The sequence below is a fragment of the Thamnophis elegans genome, chromosome 1 (genome assembly GCF_009769535.1).
Source record: "Thamnophis elegans isolate rThaEle1 chromosome 1, rThaEle1.pri, whole genome shotgun sequence".
Classification (NCBI taxonomy): Eukaryota; Metazoa; Chordata; class Lepidosauria; order Squamata; family Colubridae; genus Thamnophis; species Thamnophis elegans.
In genome coordinates this window covers 128,538,916-128,556,358 of record NC_045541.1, presented here as the reverse complement: position 1 = coordinate 128,556,358, position 17,443 = coordinate 128,538,916, and the positions used below count along the sequence as shown (strand labels likewise).

General features: G+C 35.9%; 1 protein-coding gene across 3 annotated transcripts in view; it reads left to right on the top strand.

Moving 5' to 3' along the window:
- RALGAPA1 (Ral GTPase activating protein catalytic subunit alpha 1) overlaps positions 1-17,443 on the top strand; it is a 132,257-nt gene that overhangs the window by 3,507 nt on the left and 111,307 nt on the right. For all 3 annotated transcript variants that reach the window (XM_032230895.1, XM_032230912.1, XM_032230904.1), the window contains exons 2-12: positions 2,720-2,830; positions 4,315-4,364; positions 6,920-6,977; positions 8,643-8,686; positions 9,323-9,500; positions 10,433-10,548; positions 11,330-11,468; positions 11,984-12,192; positions 12,482-12,721; positions 14,567-14,758; positions 16,884-17,021. In XM_032230895.1, the coding sequence (XP_032086786.1) occupies positions 2,720-2,830; positions 4,315-4,364; positions 6,920-6,977; positions 8,643-8,686; positions 9,323-9,500; positions 10,433-10,548; positions 11,330-11,468; positions 11,984-12,192; positions 12,482-12,721; positions 14,567-14,758; positions 16,884-17,021 (1,475 nt within the window). The remainder of the gene's footprint in view (positions 1-2,719; positions 2,831-4,314; positions 4,365-6,919; positions 6,978-8,642; positions 8,687-9,322; positions 9,501-10,432; positions 10,549-11,329; positions 11,469-11,983; positions 12,193-12,481; positions 12,722-14,566; positions 14,759-16,883; positions 17,022-17,443) is intronic.

The following is a 17,443-nucleotide window of genomic DNA, read 5'->3' as shown; positions in this document are numbered from 1 at the left end:
AACCAGCTGCATGAATTTGGGCCACTCACTTTTTCTTAGACCTAGGAAGAAGGCAATGACAAACAATTTCTTTAAAAACTTGTCAACAAAACTGTAACGATTTGTCCAGGCAATCTCCAAGAATCTGACCCAACTGAAAAAAAGAAAAAGGTTTTATGTTGATTGTTTAGTTCCACTTTAAACTGTGTACACTGCCTAGACCAGAGTCATATGTAATTGAGATGGGCAGCTATACAAATGCAATAAATATATAAATAAGAAACAATAGAAGCTGGCATAACCTCTACATGGTACAGAATAAAACATGACAGCTCGAAATTTGAATACATACTTGTTATTTATATTTAGTTTAAAGATTCAAAATGAGAAAAAGGTACATATATATGCCAGGTATATTCTGAATGAATTTTAGTTCATGAGTTTGTTTAAAATAATTATTTGATGGAATTTAAAGATGTCCCAGTAGAAGAGATTTTGACAGGGGTATTGTTCTGCAGATTTATGAAAAAAAAAACTAATGGAAAACATTTTACAATGTGGATTAGTATTTGCATTAACATGTATCTTGACATTTGCGCTAATATGTATTCTGGCTTACTCTTTCAGAGACTACATGAGGCCTTGAGCTACTAGGAGCATATATTTTAAATCTTCATACAAGGATTAGCATGATTTGCAAATGTGCAAGTTTTATTTTTTTAAATTGTCCTGCACTTATAATAAAGCCTGTCAGAGTCACTGATATAATAACTGTGCATTCTATTTTATGAGCTACTTTTTAAAACAAATCTTAACTTTTTTTGGTGAAAAAGAGGAACACATGTTCAAAGGCATTTAATTATAAACATTCACACTGTCTAAATCATATTTACTTTTTAAGGGTAGATTTAATCTGATAGACAGTATATTTGAAATATTTATTAATTTGATATTTAGGTGAGACAGTCCTGCCAAACAATATTGTCACCTTTTTGATATTATTAAAGGTAGAGTTAATATAACCTTCTGACAGTGAGCCAAAATTTAGCCAATTTTTTGTCACAGAAAATGTCCTGTCTCCATCAACAAATTATCTTGATGTTGGGACATAATGTTATCTTGCATCATCAGAAAATTTTAGCAACTCCAATTACATTGAATCTGGGTTCAGTTACATTTAATGCTAACAGTGAAGGTGAAGGTTTTCAGAAACCTTTATGTCTACACAAGCCTTCTTACAAAGGCTTTTTATAAGTACAGTAAGAGATCTTGTTATCCCCTCCATAGTCCTTTATGTAAGTCTCAATCTATTATTTTATAGTCATGTTGCTCCATCTCTTTCTTATCACTCCTTACAGATTCTATTTTCTCAATTAAATCTACTTTTATCTTTGCTTTTAACATAAATTGCCATAAATAATGATAGCATACAAACCATAGCTTTTGGATGCTTTTTTCAATCAAGCTCTGTTCTTGATAATATCACCAGGTAAAAGGTGGCAGGAGAGCTTAGAACTGAGGAAATAGCAAATTTTGAGCAGCTACCCAAGTCCCTTTTCTATAGGGATATATAGGAATTTTAAACTTTCTTCTTCCTATCCAGCCCTGGCCAGATCTTGCCCATTTTCAAACACAATAAAAGTAGACCAGATTTGGTCCAGAAGAATAATCCAGTTGACCAACAAACAAATAAGAGTCCTAAAGCCCCTTTAAATATTTTTGCCAATATTTCTTTGGGTTGGAAAAATAGATAAAATTCAACTTCATCTGCCATGCCATGAATTCACTAGGTTTCAAAAGGATAATAAATATTATAAAAAATAAATAGTCCTGATTTACCTTAGTGGCAGGACACTTTTGAGCTCCTTGGTATTGATACTAAGGCTCAATTAGTTCATATAGCTGTGATTGAGTCTTCAAATTTTAAGAAATTTCAATGACCATATTTTAGGCCAAAGAAGTTGATGGTATCTCAGTACCAAACATCAAATCATAGGAAAAATGTATCACAATTATATTATAAAATGATCTCCTCTGTAGCTATGTTTGTTATTTATATGGTAGGAAATTAGTTTAATTTATTAATCATATTTTCAGTCAGAAGTACATAACTCAGGTACCTAAAAATTGCTCCCATAACATGACAGAAAGGGAAATTAAAGTAAAACAAATGCAGTTTGTCTTAGCCATGCCTGTTTTAGCAAGAACACTCTCCTGTATGTCATCAAAGGGCAAATGAAATATTCTGCCAGTCAAAACATGCACCTCAATTATATTGCAGGTTTGGCCAAGCAAATGAACTTGATATTTAAAGTTGTTTTGCCTAGTGCCTCTTAAATTAATAGGACTGGGGTGTTTTGCTGTTTTATCTACAAAATAATTAATGGCTTATACACAATAACATATTAGAGTGTGAGAACATGTGTGATACCCTATCAGCACTGAGTTTATGATTGCTAATATCTGAAATGTGATACAGTATATATTAGCTTATATGTAGAAGATAAAACTATTTTTGCATATTTCCCTACTAAATTACAGGATTAATTTAAATTAATTAAATTAAATTAAATCAGGACAAATTTCCTGTTTTCCCATGAAAGTATTGTTTTATATACTGTTAAAATATACCTTTTATAGATTTGATTATTTCTATTTGTAAAAAGTTTATGCTTTCAACATTGATTGGCTTGCTTTAAAACATTATATACATTAACATTATATCCTACTTATTTTGCAGAGAATTCAGAATCTATTGACCTTAAGCAGTTTTTTGAATTACATTTTTCACATATATATTACGTGTTTTTTGAAAATTTTGTGACTATTGAAATAAGTCTGAAACAGAAAGGTAAGAACAAAAGTTAAATATATAACTTCCATTTGTAGTCCTGGTTTTTGAAATGTATAATTTTTGTATAAACATAATTTATTGAAAGGATTTATCAAAATGTTTCAGTTTACAACTATTTACTGCTGTGATTAATCCTATTGATACACATTAATAAGGCACTACTTTATGGCTGTATTAATACATATTAGTAAAACATTATTTATGATATAAACGATATAAGTGTTGGGTTGATATCATGGTGGCCAGGTTCATGTTTGTGCTCAGCCATGAAAACTTAATGGATGATTATTAACTATTAACATACTATTAGCTCAGCCTACCTCATGTTGATATTGTTGATATAAAGAAAAATAGGACTGCTGTGTTCTGATTAGTTTATTATTCCCTACCTTTATATTGTACAACTCAGGGTAGTATACACAATGCTTTATCCTTTTAACCTTGAACTTCCGAAAAGAAAGCAGCATGTAAATCTAACTAATACCCTGCCAATATAGATTCAGTACTTAAAACCTGATAATAATTTGATTTTTTTTTAAAACTCTTCACTGATTTCTGTATATCAGTGTGACTTCAATTTACTTGTTTACAGTTCCAATTGTTCAGACAAACAAAAGTTTATTTTTAAACTGGCTTCACTTTCATGTCAATGTTATTTCAGTACAGGTAGTCCTCAACTTATGACCACAATTGAGTTGCGCCCTATTTTATGAATTTTTTGCTTTGTTGTTAAGCAAGTCACTGCAGTTGTTAAGTGACTCATGCAGTCACTAAGCAAATCTGACTTCCCTCATTGACTTTGTTTATTAGAAGCAAGTTGGGAAGGTCATAAATGGCAATTGTATGACCCTGGGATGCTGTAACCATTATAAATACATGCTGAATTTTTGATTACATGACCCTGGGCAGGGCTGAGACGGTTGTAAATGTGAGCACTGGTCATAAGTCACTTTTTTCAGTGCCATTGTAACTTTGAATGGTCGCTGAATGAATGGTTATAAGTTGAACACTCTCTGTATGAACTTGTTGATCCATCATTAAAAATTCTTATATCAACAACATTGGGAGAAAAAAGAATATTAAAGCAGATGGGTGGCAATCAAGAAGTTTGCACCCAGTCAAAGCCTAGTCAAAGTTTGTCAATGGGTATGGAATTGTATAAATTGAAACTTGATTATAAATGGCTAAATGGCAGATATTTTTAATCCATTTGTAGAGATTCTTGCTTTTTCATTTTACCTATGAGGTAAGTGGATAGAACAGCAGACACCAGAACCTATTTTTGTAGGAGAGGATCAAAAGGTTGATATGGATCAGGTCTTGCTGTTCCACCTTTGCCTCTAGATAGGTGACATATATCTTACACAGTATATTGTAAGAAAAATATTTTTCTGAATGGAATTCATTGTGTCATAGTATTATGCTTATTTTCATCATTTAATACTCAGTAGCTGTAACCTACCCTTTTCTCTTTTGTTTAGGTCACAAATCTCAAAGGGAAGAACTAGATGCTATACTTTTTATTTTTGAGGTATGGATATAGACGTACTTCCATTGTACCATGAACATAATTTATTTTGGTGAACTTGTGATATATTTTCTTCACTTGTAAAAACCCAGAATTTATTCTAATAATTCCATGCTTTTTACACTTTAGGTTTTAATTGGCTTCTCTTTCTTTCTCTTCAACATTGACAGAACTTAAGTGGCAAAAAAGAGAGGGCTGTAGAGAATGTTACCTTGGGACATAGTCTAGATAGTTCTTTTAGGTGAAACAGAAATCCTTGTATTCAAAAATACTTCTGATTCACTGCTAATGGCATTATCTTCAAATTTGAACACAAGTGAAATTAAATCTTAAGTACTTTATTAAAAATGTGGATATTTGCAAAGCAAATCTTATCTCTTCTATTCATAGGTTTCTTGTATTACAATAATTGTGTGTCATGCATAGAATTCCATATTCTCATAACTCTAGATAGCATATATACAATTTCTTTCCTTGCTTGCAGCTTGCTTGAAAAAGTAGAATTTTCAAATAATTTGAGTTAAACAATAAATATTGAGTAATAATTTTTGCTTTCAATATATGAAACCATTCAGATTTTTCACAAAAGAAAATTTAACTCATACTAGTCTGGATTGTCAGTTTGCTTTTTCTCCATGGCAGTCATAAATACTTGTTGTAGCTTGTCAGAATTTGAGGCCTAAAAGTAGGCAGCTACAATAGATGTATTTGCACAATGTGTTATATCATTTGTGTGCTAATATCAATATTGCCTTCATAGGCCTATATCATAAAGTTAATTAGCTATGTCATGGCTAATTTAAAAAGCTGAAAAGAATTAATACATCATGACTAAGCATGGGACAAAAACAAATTGTAATGTGTGCATTCACAATAACCAGGGCAATTTAATGTTTCCTGTGAATTAACCTATAAATCTGATCATTCACAAGAGTAATGTTTTTGTTAGTTCAAAAAATGTATTTTTAGTTTGTGAAATGGCATTATAGTTTTTGCAGTTTTCAAGGTATTCTGATGTTGAATACTGGAATGCAAAAAATTATTCAAGTAAAAAAACTTAATAGAATCTAGAAATAAATCTCTACAATGAAAATCAGGACATACAGTGAATGTCTTAACTGAAATAATGAACATTATTAATGTTATAAATGCAGTTTATGTACCGTATTTTTCAGAGTATAAGACGCACCCAGATTTTTGAAGAGGCATTTTTTTAATAGGTAGGTAGATAGAGGGATAGAGAGGGAGAGAAAGAGAGAGAAATACAGTAGGTAGGAAGGGAGAGAGAGTGTAGGTAGGTAGGTAGGTAGGTAGAGGGATAGAAAGAGAGAAAGAGGGAGAGGGAAAGAAATACGGTAGGTAGGTAGGTAGGAAGAGAGAGAGTGTGTAAATAGGTAGGTAGAGGGATAGAAAGAGAGAAAGAGACGGAGAGAAATACAGTAGATAGGTAGCGAGAGAGAGAGAGAATAGGTAGGTTGGTAGGTAGATAAAGGGAGAGAGAGAGAGAAATACAGTAGGTAGGAAGGGAGAGAGAGTGTATATATGTAGGTAGGTAGGTAGGTAGGTAGGTAGGTAGGTAGAGGGAGAGAAAGAGAGAAAGATGGAGAGGGAAAGAAATACAGTAGGTAGGTAGGTAGGTAGGAAGAGAGAGAGTGTGTTGATAGGTAGGTAGAGGGATAGAAAGAGAGAAAGAGACGGAGAGAAATACAGTAGATAGGTAGGGGGAGAGAGAGAGTAGGTAGGTGGGTATATAAGTAGATAAAGGGAGAGAGAAAGAGAGAGAGAGAAATACAGTAAGCAATTAGGAAGAAAGAGTAGGTAGGGAGGGAGGGAGAGAGAGAGAGAGAGAAATAGAGACAGATAAATACAGTAGGTAGGTAGGGAGAGAGAGAGTAGGTAGGTAGGTAAATGTTTCCAGGTGTATTTATCCATGTGCTGGAAAAGGAAATCGCTGACAACCTGTAGCACCTAAAATCAACCAACAGCTTTCCAAAAGGAAAAAGAAAAAGGTTTTGCACTCTGCAAACATCCCCAAAACGCCCCATTTTTCGTGAAAATGGGCCCGCTTTTCACAAAAGTGGGCCCGTTTTTTTCAAATAAAAGGTATGACTAGCCTTGGGGGGGGCTTGCAGAATGCTCCTAGGGGGCGGGGGGAGCAAAAAATGGCCCATGTTTTGCAAAAATGGGCCATTTTTTGTTTTAAAAAATGCATACATAGCCTTATGGAGGCTTATAGAGTGCTGCTGTGGGCTGGAGGGGGGGAGGCCCATTTTTTGCTCATTTCTGCCCTCCCCAGCCCCCAGCTGTCTGAAAGCCTCCATAAGGCTATGCACGGCCATTTTGGTGAAGGGGGGGGGGGCTTCAGGAGGAAAAAATACTGTATGTGTATAAGACGCTCCCAGATTTTCAGCCTCTTTTTAGAGGAAAGAAGGTGCATCTTATACTCCGAAAAATACGGTATTACTTTATTTAATGGATTTTACTTAATTTTATTACATCAGCTATTTGTTTCCATTCCTAGTGATTATGTCATGATTTGTTTTCATTCTGCTTTTTAGAAAATTTTACAACTTCTTCCAGAAAGAATTCACCAGAGATGGCAATTTCACAGTATTGGTATGTATTTGCTTTTGAGTAAGGACTTGCCTAGTAATAATTTTTCTGTCCTTGGTTCCTATTTTGAATTTAATGTCAGTGTGTTTTAAAAACTTGACTACACTATCGTCTTGGCAGGAAAAAGGTTGGCAGTTCTAAGAACTAGAGAGATTTCAGAACCAAATGTTCTGAATAATAAATCTAATGTGATTTGTTGAAATGATTGTATTCATTAATGTGATTGAAATGCTAGACATATATTAATAGTGGGTCCAATATGCATGAAGAAAATAATAGGAGATGTAAAGATAGAAGACATTGCCTTAGAGCAGTGATGGCTAACCTTTTTATCGTCGCATGCTGAAAGCACATGTGCGTGACAGCACCCATGATGCAATGACACCCCCCCACGTCCATGCGCACATTACCCCCGTGCTCCCCGCACATTCACACGTGACCACCACCCCCGCATTCCATTTTGGGTCTAGTAGGCCTCCCGGCAGCCTCCTGGGACCAAAAACAGGCTGGGGGGATATGTTGCACCCTCCTGTGTATGTGTGCGTGTCTCCTACATGTGCCCCAAGCATGCACGGCAGAGACCTGAAAATCAGCTGGCCAGCGGGAGGTGCACGCACATGCGCAGTGGAGCTGGGGTGATGGCTTACATGCCGACAGAGAGCGCTCTATGTGGCACAGGTTCACCATCCTGGCCTTAGAGCAAATAATGGGAGCCTATGGCCCTTTAGCTATTAAGAACTGCAAGCCTAGATTAGGGAAGCTACATGCCGCAATAGCTAGAAGGCCAAAGTTAGTTACCTCTTCTTGGTAAGAGTTCATAGGAATATATTTTGTAACTAATCGAAATATGTTAAGAAAGATTCTGTGGGGTCCTTCCTTGGTGTTCTCTGAGGTTGGTTTTTTTCTTGCAGTTGTTTCATTACTAGTGCACTGATAATGTTAGCAATAACAATTACACTTAGACATATCTAAGCGGTTTACAGAGTCAGTATATTGCCCCCAACAATTTGGATCCTCATTTTACCCACCTCAGAAGGGTGGAAGGCTGAGTCAACCTTGAGTCTGGTGAGATTTGAACTGCCAAATTGCAGCCAACAGAAGTAGCATGCAGTACTGCATTCTAACCCACTGCATTACCTAATTTGATAATGAAACATCTGCAAGAAAAGAACCAAGGACCCTGGAGTTCAACCCTGAGTTACAAATATTCTCTTCTATAAGAAAGATTCTGTATGAATGGTTAGTTATATATGTTTTTATATTATTTATGTTTATGAATTTAATTCAAATTGCAATCTGATGAATGTTTTATAAAGAATGAATATCCTGTTGTTGTTATAATCCTGTAATGCTCTTTGTAATGACCATACAAAGTTCACCAATGCTGCACTTTTTCATTCACAGAAGATGCACTTTAAACTGTCAAGAATATATTGTTGTGTATATTGTATTTGTTTGGAAAATAGAGTCATAAAATGATTCAAAGGTGATCTTTTGTCACTTCTGGTATACAGCCTATTACCAGTTGGAATTAAGATCACCAAAAGTAATCTAGAGATTGCCAAGGACTTGTTAAAAGGACTTTATCAAGTCTGACCGAGAACTCTCACAGTTTATCTTACCTGTAAAGGGATGAATATTAACTGTACACTGTTTTCTATTTTTCAGGCTTAATTTTAAAGAAATTACTTCACACAGGGAATTCTTTAAAGGTATGCTTAAAATGTTTTAGGTATAAAATATAAGAACTGGAGACGACACGTGGATATTTTTTGTAATACAGCTAGTCTGTTATTTACAACTATTCATTTAGCAACCATTCCAACTTACAGCAGCATTGAAAAAAAGTGACTTATTGCCATTCGTCATGCTTACGATTATCGTAACATTTCCATAATCACATGAATAAAATTCAGGTGCTTGGCAACAGGCATGTATTTATTGCTGTAGGGTCTTAGGTTATGTGATTGCCATTTGCAACTTTATCAGCCAACTTCTCTCAAACAAACTCAATGGGGGAAGTCAGAGTCACTAAATGATTGTACAATTCACATAACAACTGCAGTGATTCTCTAATCAATCATGGCGAAAGAGATTGTAAAATCATGTGTGACTCACTTAAAAAAACTGCCTTTCTTAGCAATGGAAATTCTGGTTCCAATTCTGGTAGTAAATTGATGACTACTTGTATTGGGTCAGAACTTTAAAAATCTTATTCACAACATTTTATTTAATATATTGGGAGTATCTCTAATTGTTATTTTAGCACTGGAATGATACAACTGAAGTATTCAAAGTTATCATTAAATAAATGTGAAATGTTAACTTTTTTTATTTCATTATTTAAGATTCGTCGTGAAGGTGTCCGTCTATTCCTCTTATGGTTGCAAGCACTTCAAAATAATTGTAGTAAAGAACAGCTGTGTATGTTTTCTTGTTTAATCCCTGGATTTCCGCCACCACAATCTGAACATGGTCCTCAGACTCTAGATAATCTCATAAACCCTGTGCTAAATGTACAAGAAAGTAAGTATGAAATGTGCATTTTCAAAAAAACATTTGTGATAATTAATATAATCCCAAACATATTAACTCAGATGTAAGTCCTAGTTTTTATGATGTTGTTGCATCCTCATAATTAGTGCTCTGTTGGAGTATGTCAGTTGTTATGTAGAAAGTAAGGAGTGTATTCCTGTCCCTTGTGAAGGCTGAAACCTCCTCAGTATTCTTTTAAGAAAAAATAAGAACCTCTGTGTGTTTAATGTGAACTTTAATTAATGCAAAATATCAACTAGCTAACAGTGCCAGGATCATTTTATACAAAATACCAGACAAAATCATTACATTTATCTTAGACTTAAAAGGTGTGTGTGTGTGTGTGTGTGTGTGTAGTTTTTTCCAATATTTACCTCCATCCTTCAGATGAAACTGTGTATGTGTTGTTCTTGTTGCATGTTTTGATTGATTCCAGGAATGGAGGGATAAATACACATATTTAAATAAAAAAACCAAGCATGAGTAGATAATGCTGAATTATGGCAAAGACCTTTCTAGTCCAATCCCATCAAATCTCTCTGCATCGTGTATTTTAATTACTCTTAAGCTACATTAAGTGCTTATTTGAACAAAAAGACAGAACATTAAATTAAATAAATAAAACAAATAAGCCTAGCAAGCAGGACGGCATTCTTTTTAAGTTCCTCAATAAGTCTTATGAAGCATACTATTTCTGATGTTTGTAATCTGCATGCTTGAGAGAAACTAGGATGGACTTGACATAAATGTTACAGGTTTATAATATACTGAAAATTACAATTCGTAGTTGAAAAAATTGTACAACTGAATATTCTTCTAATGCTAAATAAATAAATTTTATTGTGTGATTATGCATATAAGCTGATAAAAATCCATATTAGGTTTTTGTCAACTTAATGGTCTTAATATTTATTATTGAACAGCACAAGTGACTGTAGAAGAAATTACTCCACTTGTCCCACCACAGTCAGGAGATAAAGGCCAGGATGATCTGACAAGCTATTTTTTAGAAGCACTTTTAAAATACTTAGTAATTCAGGTAAGTTGGTTGTATTTTGGAGGGAGGGGGGGAAGAGATTGGTTTTCTAATATAAACCAAAATTAATAATTGGATAAGATTCAGTTTAATTCAGATATCTTCATTCTTTAATAAAATGAGCATATTTTTAGAAGTATTTTTAAGGATTAGGAATTGAAATGTTTGTTTAAAATTAATACATTTAATGTATATTATGCACATTACAATATATTTAGTTATTTACTAATCAATAACATTATTTACGTAAACATAGTTTCTTAAAAGAGCAATTCTATAAATGAGAGAGTATATATTTATTTATTAAAATAATTTGTATTAATATTTCAGGGTAATAGTATCCCCCAAAACAGTTTGCAAGTTGTATAAGCAATTGTAAATAAAAACAATATATATTACAAAAATAAAAATAAACCTTCCCCTTCTGATGGGGAAATTGATGATGGTAATCTTCTTTTCTGCCTCTGAAATTATCCTTGTGTTTTTTAATTCCTGGAAAAAAATGAAATAAGGTCATAGTTTCAACTCCATCACATTGAAAATTCAGTCACGATGCATCACGCTGAAGAGCTACTACTATATCTTGCTGAAGACCCAGAGATTAAGAAAAAATAAAATCACAATCTACTCATTTTAAAATAGGAACATACTAAAATGCAGAATGAAACAGATGGAAATGAGTGAAAATAACTATTAATAGCATATGGTTGATACATTTAAAATATATAATTGCTTTATATCTGCCTCTGAAATAGATATAAATAATCCAACATTCACATTGTAGGTCAAAAGTCTGGAATGGAAGAACAGAGAAAATCAAGAAAAGGGATTTTCATTCTTATTTTCACATTTTAAGAAATATTACTTGCCTTATATTTTCCCAAATATGTGTAAAGAAAACAGCTTGTATAACCCAGTCCTCGGTAAGCATTATTTCAGTGTTTTTAGAAGCATTTTCCATGATTCATTGAATTTAATTCTGAGGAAATATAAGACGACTAAGTTAAATCAGAAACCCAAAACATTTACTTGGAAATTTGTCCTATTGACTTTATCTAAACACAGTCCTAAATGCCTCTATACAATTGCAGTTTTTGGGCTTTTATATTATATTTTTATCACAGTATTCAAACTTGACCATATAGTTAATAGAACTATATGGTTCTGAAGAAGAAAACAATTTGAGTCACTTTGAGATGGGCGGCTATACAAATTGAATAAATAAATAAAATCATTTGTTTGTACTTCATAAAATAGAAGCATTGGAAGGATTTTTGGAGATCACCTAGCTCAGTCTGTTATCTACTGCAGGATTATGTTTGCATTGAAATCTTTAAATTTTAGCCATTATGCATGTTTGATTATATTTAGGTAACTAGTAATCCAAAATTAACTTTGGCTTGAAATCTTTTCCATCTTATCATTGTTTCTCCTGCAGATATGCCTCAGATGAGACCAAAGCCACATTATGTAATCATGAAGAAAGATGCTGAAACAAATGAAACAGTATATTGCACAAAGGAACCTTTCCTTAAAGCTCGCGTTATTGTCATCAGATGGTTGGTGTCTTTCTGGCTTGAGCCAAAACCTCCTGCAGGACCTCAGATTCCTGGAATGGAAGGGGAAATTGTGCCAAAGAATATTCAGGTAGAACCAAGAAGGTGATATGATCAACTGAATAGGGAAAAAGCTGATCCTATTTATTTAATTTTCATTCTCACTTTTTTTCCAAATAATTCTAGATGACAAATATGGTCCCTTCTCTTTTATCCTCACAGCAGTCTATAATGTAGAGTAAGCTGGATGACTAGTTCAGAGCTTTGCTACTGGAAATAAATGGCTAAAATATCCTCCTTTCTCTCTACCAGACTTCTCCAAAAGAGAGAGAGAGAGAAAGGCTTATCTTTTTATTTGTCATTTCATTTTTTTATTTCAGAGAGCAGCTGCTACCTTGGCATCCAGAGAAGACAGCAAAAGTGATGCCACTGATAGATCTGATAGAAATCCAGAAACTGAACAATCTCATTCTAACACAAGCACACTGACTGAAAGAGAACCGAGTTCCTCCAGCCTTTGCAGTATTGATGAGGAGCATCTTACAGACATTGAAATAGTCCGAAAAGTTTTTTCTTCTAAAAGGAGTAATGTTAACTTTCTCACAGAAATATTTCGTCAGGTAAAAAAAATCCTTTGTTTCTGAAAAGTATTTATGTTTGGATCAAAGTTTATCATAGAATCTGTTCTGTGTTTCATATAATGTTCACAAATGTAGATTTTTCATTATACTCCTAATTAATAGAGGGTCAGAGGCAAAATCTCAACACAATAATTTGTATCAGTCTCCCTGAACTGAATACATCCATCATGACATCACAAAATTTTGAAGCTGTAGATATACCAGATCATTGGATAGGAATGACAGCTCTATGCGCTCAAAGTCATTCAATCTTGCCAGGGTTAAGCCAAAGCCTATTGTCCCCCATCCAGCCCACACATACCACGCGATAGGGCAGCAGCAACATTACTTGGGCCATTGGGTGGAGATAATAGAGTTTAATATCATTAGCATACTGATACGTCAATCCGTGGTGTTGGATTATCTCACCCAGCGGCTTCATATAGAAGTTAAAAAGGAGGAGAGAGTACTGAGCCCTTCAGCCCACCAGAAAGAGCAGCCAAGGGCTGAATATCTCACTCCCTATTAACACTGATTGGAATTGACCTTGGAGAAAAGAAAGATGAAAAAGGAGCCAAACTAATGGAGGACCATGCTGTCCACATCCAAATCCTGTAGGCAGCTCAGCAGCCAGGTCTCCTGAGAGGTCAAGAAGAGCTAGGATGATTGCAGTACCACTATTCTGCTTTCGCCAGAGATTATCCACAAGTGTAACCGGTGCTGTTTCTGTCCCATAACCGGACCTGAATCCTGACTAGGAGTCCCTATAATCCAGGCATCCTCAAACTATGGCCCATGGGCCGGATCCAGCCCGCCAATGCAAACTATCTAGTCTGTGGAGTGGTGGGATGAAAAGCAGCTGCCGGCTTGGAAAGTAGTGTGTTAAAAGTCTTTAGAAGTGCTTTAAAAACAGCCTTTCAGATGTTTTCCACAGCCATGTGACCCAGGGCTGGTGGGTGAGTAGGAGAGGGGGTGGTCCCGGCTTGCAAAGCATCTGTCAGCTTGTAAAGTAGTGTGTTAAAAAGCTTTAAAAACGCTTTAAAAACAGCCTTTCAGATGTCTCTCAATGCCCATCTTGGGGGTTTTAGTTTAATTGGTACAGTTCTCAGTCTGATTTATTGTGTGGTCATCTGAAACATATGATCCGGAGTTATTTTGAAGGAAATTCTGTTTGTTTTATTCTTTTTTTAATAGCCTATTTTAAGGAGCCTGAAGCTGCTGTTTTAATGAAGTTAGACAAGTGGCAATAAAGTTTGTGCTCTTTTTCTAGGGAGGGGGGGGGCATTAAGTAAATAGATTCCTTAGGTTGAGCAAGGTACAGCAAGGACAGAGGCAAAATGGACTGCTAAATTAGCCATGACCACCCAGTCACATGACCACCTAGTCATGCCCACCAGACAGTCCGGCTCCCCAACACTGTGAGGGACCCCTGATGTAATCTGTTTCATCCAGGATCCTAAAAAGGGGAGATGGGAAACTGGTGGGGCTTGTCCAGTCAGGTGGGATCTAGCAATGGTGTTTTCCTCAGCATTATGATGCTGCTTTCATTATTCCCCCTTCAGATGCCTCTGAGTTCTGCTTTTCTAAATGTAGACAAATAATAAATTGCTAAACTGGGTGGCAGTTTCTGATTTTTGTGCTGCTTTGCTCTTCTGTTTCTTTTCAAAAACAAATTGAGTGATTTTGAATTTCTAATGAAAATGACATTTTCAGTATACTACTGTCACTGAAAGAATTCATTGGCTTTTAAACAGAATGCCTTAAATTTAAACCAAAGAATCTTTTTAACTGTAATAGAAAGCTTGTTCCATAATCTACTTTATGACTCCTTTTTTCCTTAATTAGGCATTTTTACTGCCAATATGTGAAGCAGCAGCGATGAGGAAAGTGGTTAAAGTATATCAAGAATGGATCCAACAAGAAGAAAAGCCATTATTTATGAAAGAACCAGAAGAAATTGTTATATCGTTGAACATAGACAGTGATGAAAACATTGCAGAACATAATTCATCAGAGAAAGGAAAAGAAAGAGAGGAGGTAAAAACATCTGAAATCATTCTTTGATTTCTCTTTTCCCATGTTTATGCAACAGCATCTTGATTCATTGTACATCTGAGTAAATACATAAAAGAAGATTGTGAGAACCAAATTACCTAGTATAACTTGTTCCTGGAAAGAAAGAAAAAGGAAAGATAAGATTATATGTATAATGCCATGTTTCTCCGACAGGGTCTTATTTTCTTCTGACCCCCCCCCCCCAATTTTGCTTGGGCCTTATTATTGGGGGGGGGCTTATTGGTTTGGAGTTGCCGGGTGGCTGCTCTCTTGCGAGCGGGTGCCCGAAAAGCCGGGAACAGCCTCAGGGGCAAACAGCTGTGTTGCGCTGTCGCAACAATGCAACAAAGCCCCATGAGGTGACCATGCTCATGAGCAGCCGCACGGCAACACCTCTTTCCAGCCGGGCAGAGCACCACTCACCAATCCAGTAATATTCCGAAGGCGCTAAGCCGCATGGCACTCTGCCCGGCTGGAAAGAGAGGTTGCGTGAGCACTTGTTCTGCTTCCAGCTCACGTGTCTCCCTGCCTCACCATGCCCAACTCTCCCTGCAGGACTGCCCTGCCGCTGCTGCCATGCTCGGAGCATAACCATCTTCCAAACTTCAGAGATCCACTGCCGAGTCTTCCGGCAGCGGCCGCTCTGGGACTACGTTCTATGGTTGCAGGCTGGCTGTTGGAAGACTGGTACAGAGAGTCTTCCCGTAGCCAGCCCACAATCATAGAGCGGATCTCCGGAGTTTGGAAGCCGGTTATACTCGGAGCATGGCGGCGGCAGCAGCAGGGCAGTGGCAGTGGTGGCGGCACCCTGGCCCAGCCCTGCAGGGAGAGTTGGGCATGGTGAGGCAGGAAGCCACGCAAGCTGGAGGCACAACAAGTGCTTGCGCAACCTCTCTTTCCAGCCGGGCAGAGCACCACACAGCTTAGCGCCTTTGGGATATTACTGGGTCGGGAGTGGCTGGAAAGGGGCATTGCCGGGCTGCTGCTCATGAGAGCAGCTGCCAGATAACCCCCCCCACTGGGCACAGTGCAACTCACCAACATAACCCCCCCGCTGGGCACAACGCCATCCACCAATCTAGCGGTATCCCAAAGGCGTCAAACCATGTGAGCGCCTTTGCTCCCCTCCACCCAGCTCCTGCGGCTTTGCGCCTTTGGGATATCACTAGGTTGGTGAGTGGCGCTCTGCCTGGCTGGAGGGGGGGCTGTCCAGGGGGCTTATTGGGTGAGGGCGTATATTTTTGCCCACAGGAAAAATATGGCATGGTCTTATTATCAGGACATGTCGTAATTTCGGGGAAACACGTTACACTTTTTACACTTAACAAACTCATTTGAAGATTAAGTGAGGGAGAACTATTATTTATTAGGGCACTTGGAAATTTTTGGCCATTCTTAGACTAAAACATTATATTCATGGATTATCTTTCTTCCATATTTTGTAGGTCCCAGAATAATAATACCTATTTTTAAATAAAATCCAGTTTTATCTCCAGGGATGTTTAATTCTGTTTACATATGATTGGCCATGGGATTTTCATGATTTTCTGTGTGATCAGATAAATATCTTTTTTTTAAAAAAAAAATATTCACATGGTTGAAGAATGTGTAGTGTGAATATAATCATAGTTTATAATAGCAGTACATTATTGAAGTTTGATGATGGTAGTAGCAATGGAAGAATTTTCTCCTAGAAGGAACAACAGAGTTTATTGTGATAAATTAAATTTGAAAATTGCAGTTCATTTCATTGATAGCATGAGATCCTGCTTTTAATTACAAATATATTTGCACAGTCTATATGAGAGTATAAACAGTGAGATCCAAGAGAAATGTAATACAAAAAGTACAATGATAATTAGATTATACTTACTGTTCTTTAACAAATGTATTGTTGGTTGAAACAGATGAAACCCGGCTATTCATTATAGGAAGCTTATATAGGTACTTTTACTGAACGCTGATAATTTTAAGAGAGTAGAAATAATTCCCTAATATTTTTGGTCACTGCTGATCAGATAATTCAGAACAGCAAGAAAATTTAAACTGTATGTATATCTCTGTATCTCTCTGGATATTTGGAAAGAAATAATTACCTCTGTTATAGGAAAGTACAGGTAGTTCCTGTCCTATTCGAAATTCAAACTGGACAAGAAATGGTTGTTATCAGGAAGTTCCCTATAAAACATCTGAGTTGGACAATCTGGAACAAGGTATACGAGCTGGAATACAAGCAGTACTACAAGTAAGCATCTATTTCTTTTTTATTTCCTACATAACATTTTCCAGTGTTCTTTGGTTGTGCCTTTTGCAAAAATCTTTCCTGAAGTGAAATGGATGCAATTTACACTAGAACTAAAATGTTTATGTATTTTGTTTTGTTGTTCTTGCATGTTCTGATAAAATGAGATTATAATGAACACCTAAACTACAGTACAAAGTTTTAAGAAGGGGACACATACAGACTGTTACTTCAATATGGCATCAGATCACTTCCCCTGCTAAAAATATCATTTGAGATCACTAATAAATAATGCTGACAAGAGTTTGCAAACCAAAATATTTAACACTTGTATAATGCCTTTAATAGAAAAAAAAGTGAAGCAAGAAAATATCAGAACAACCAAAAGAAGAATTATGAATAGCATAAAGATGCTCCTTATATAT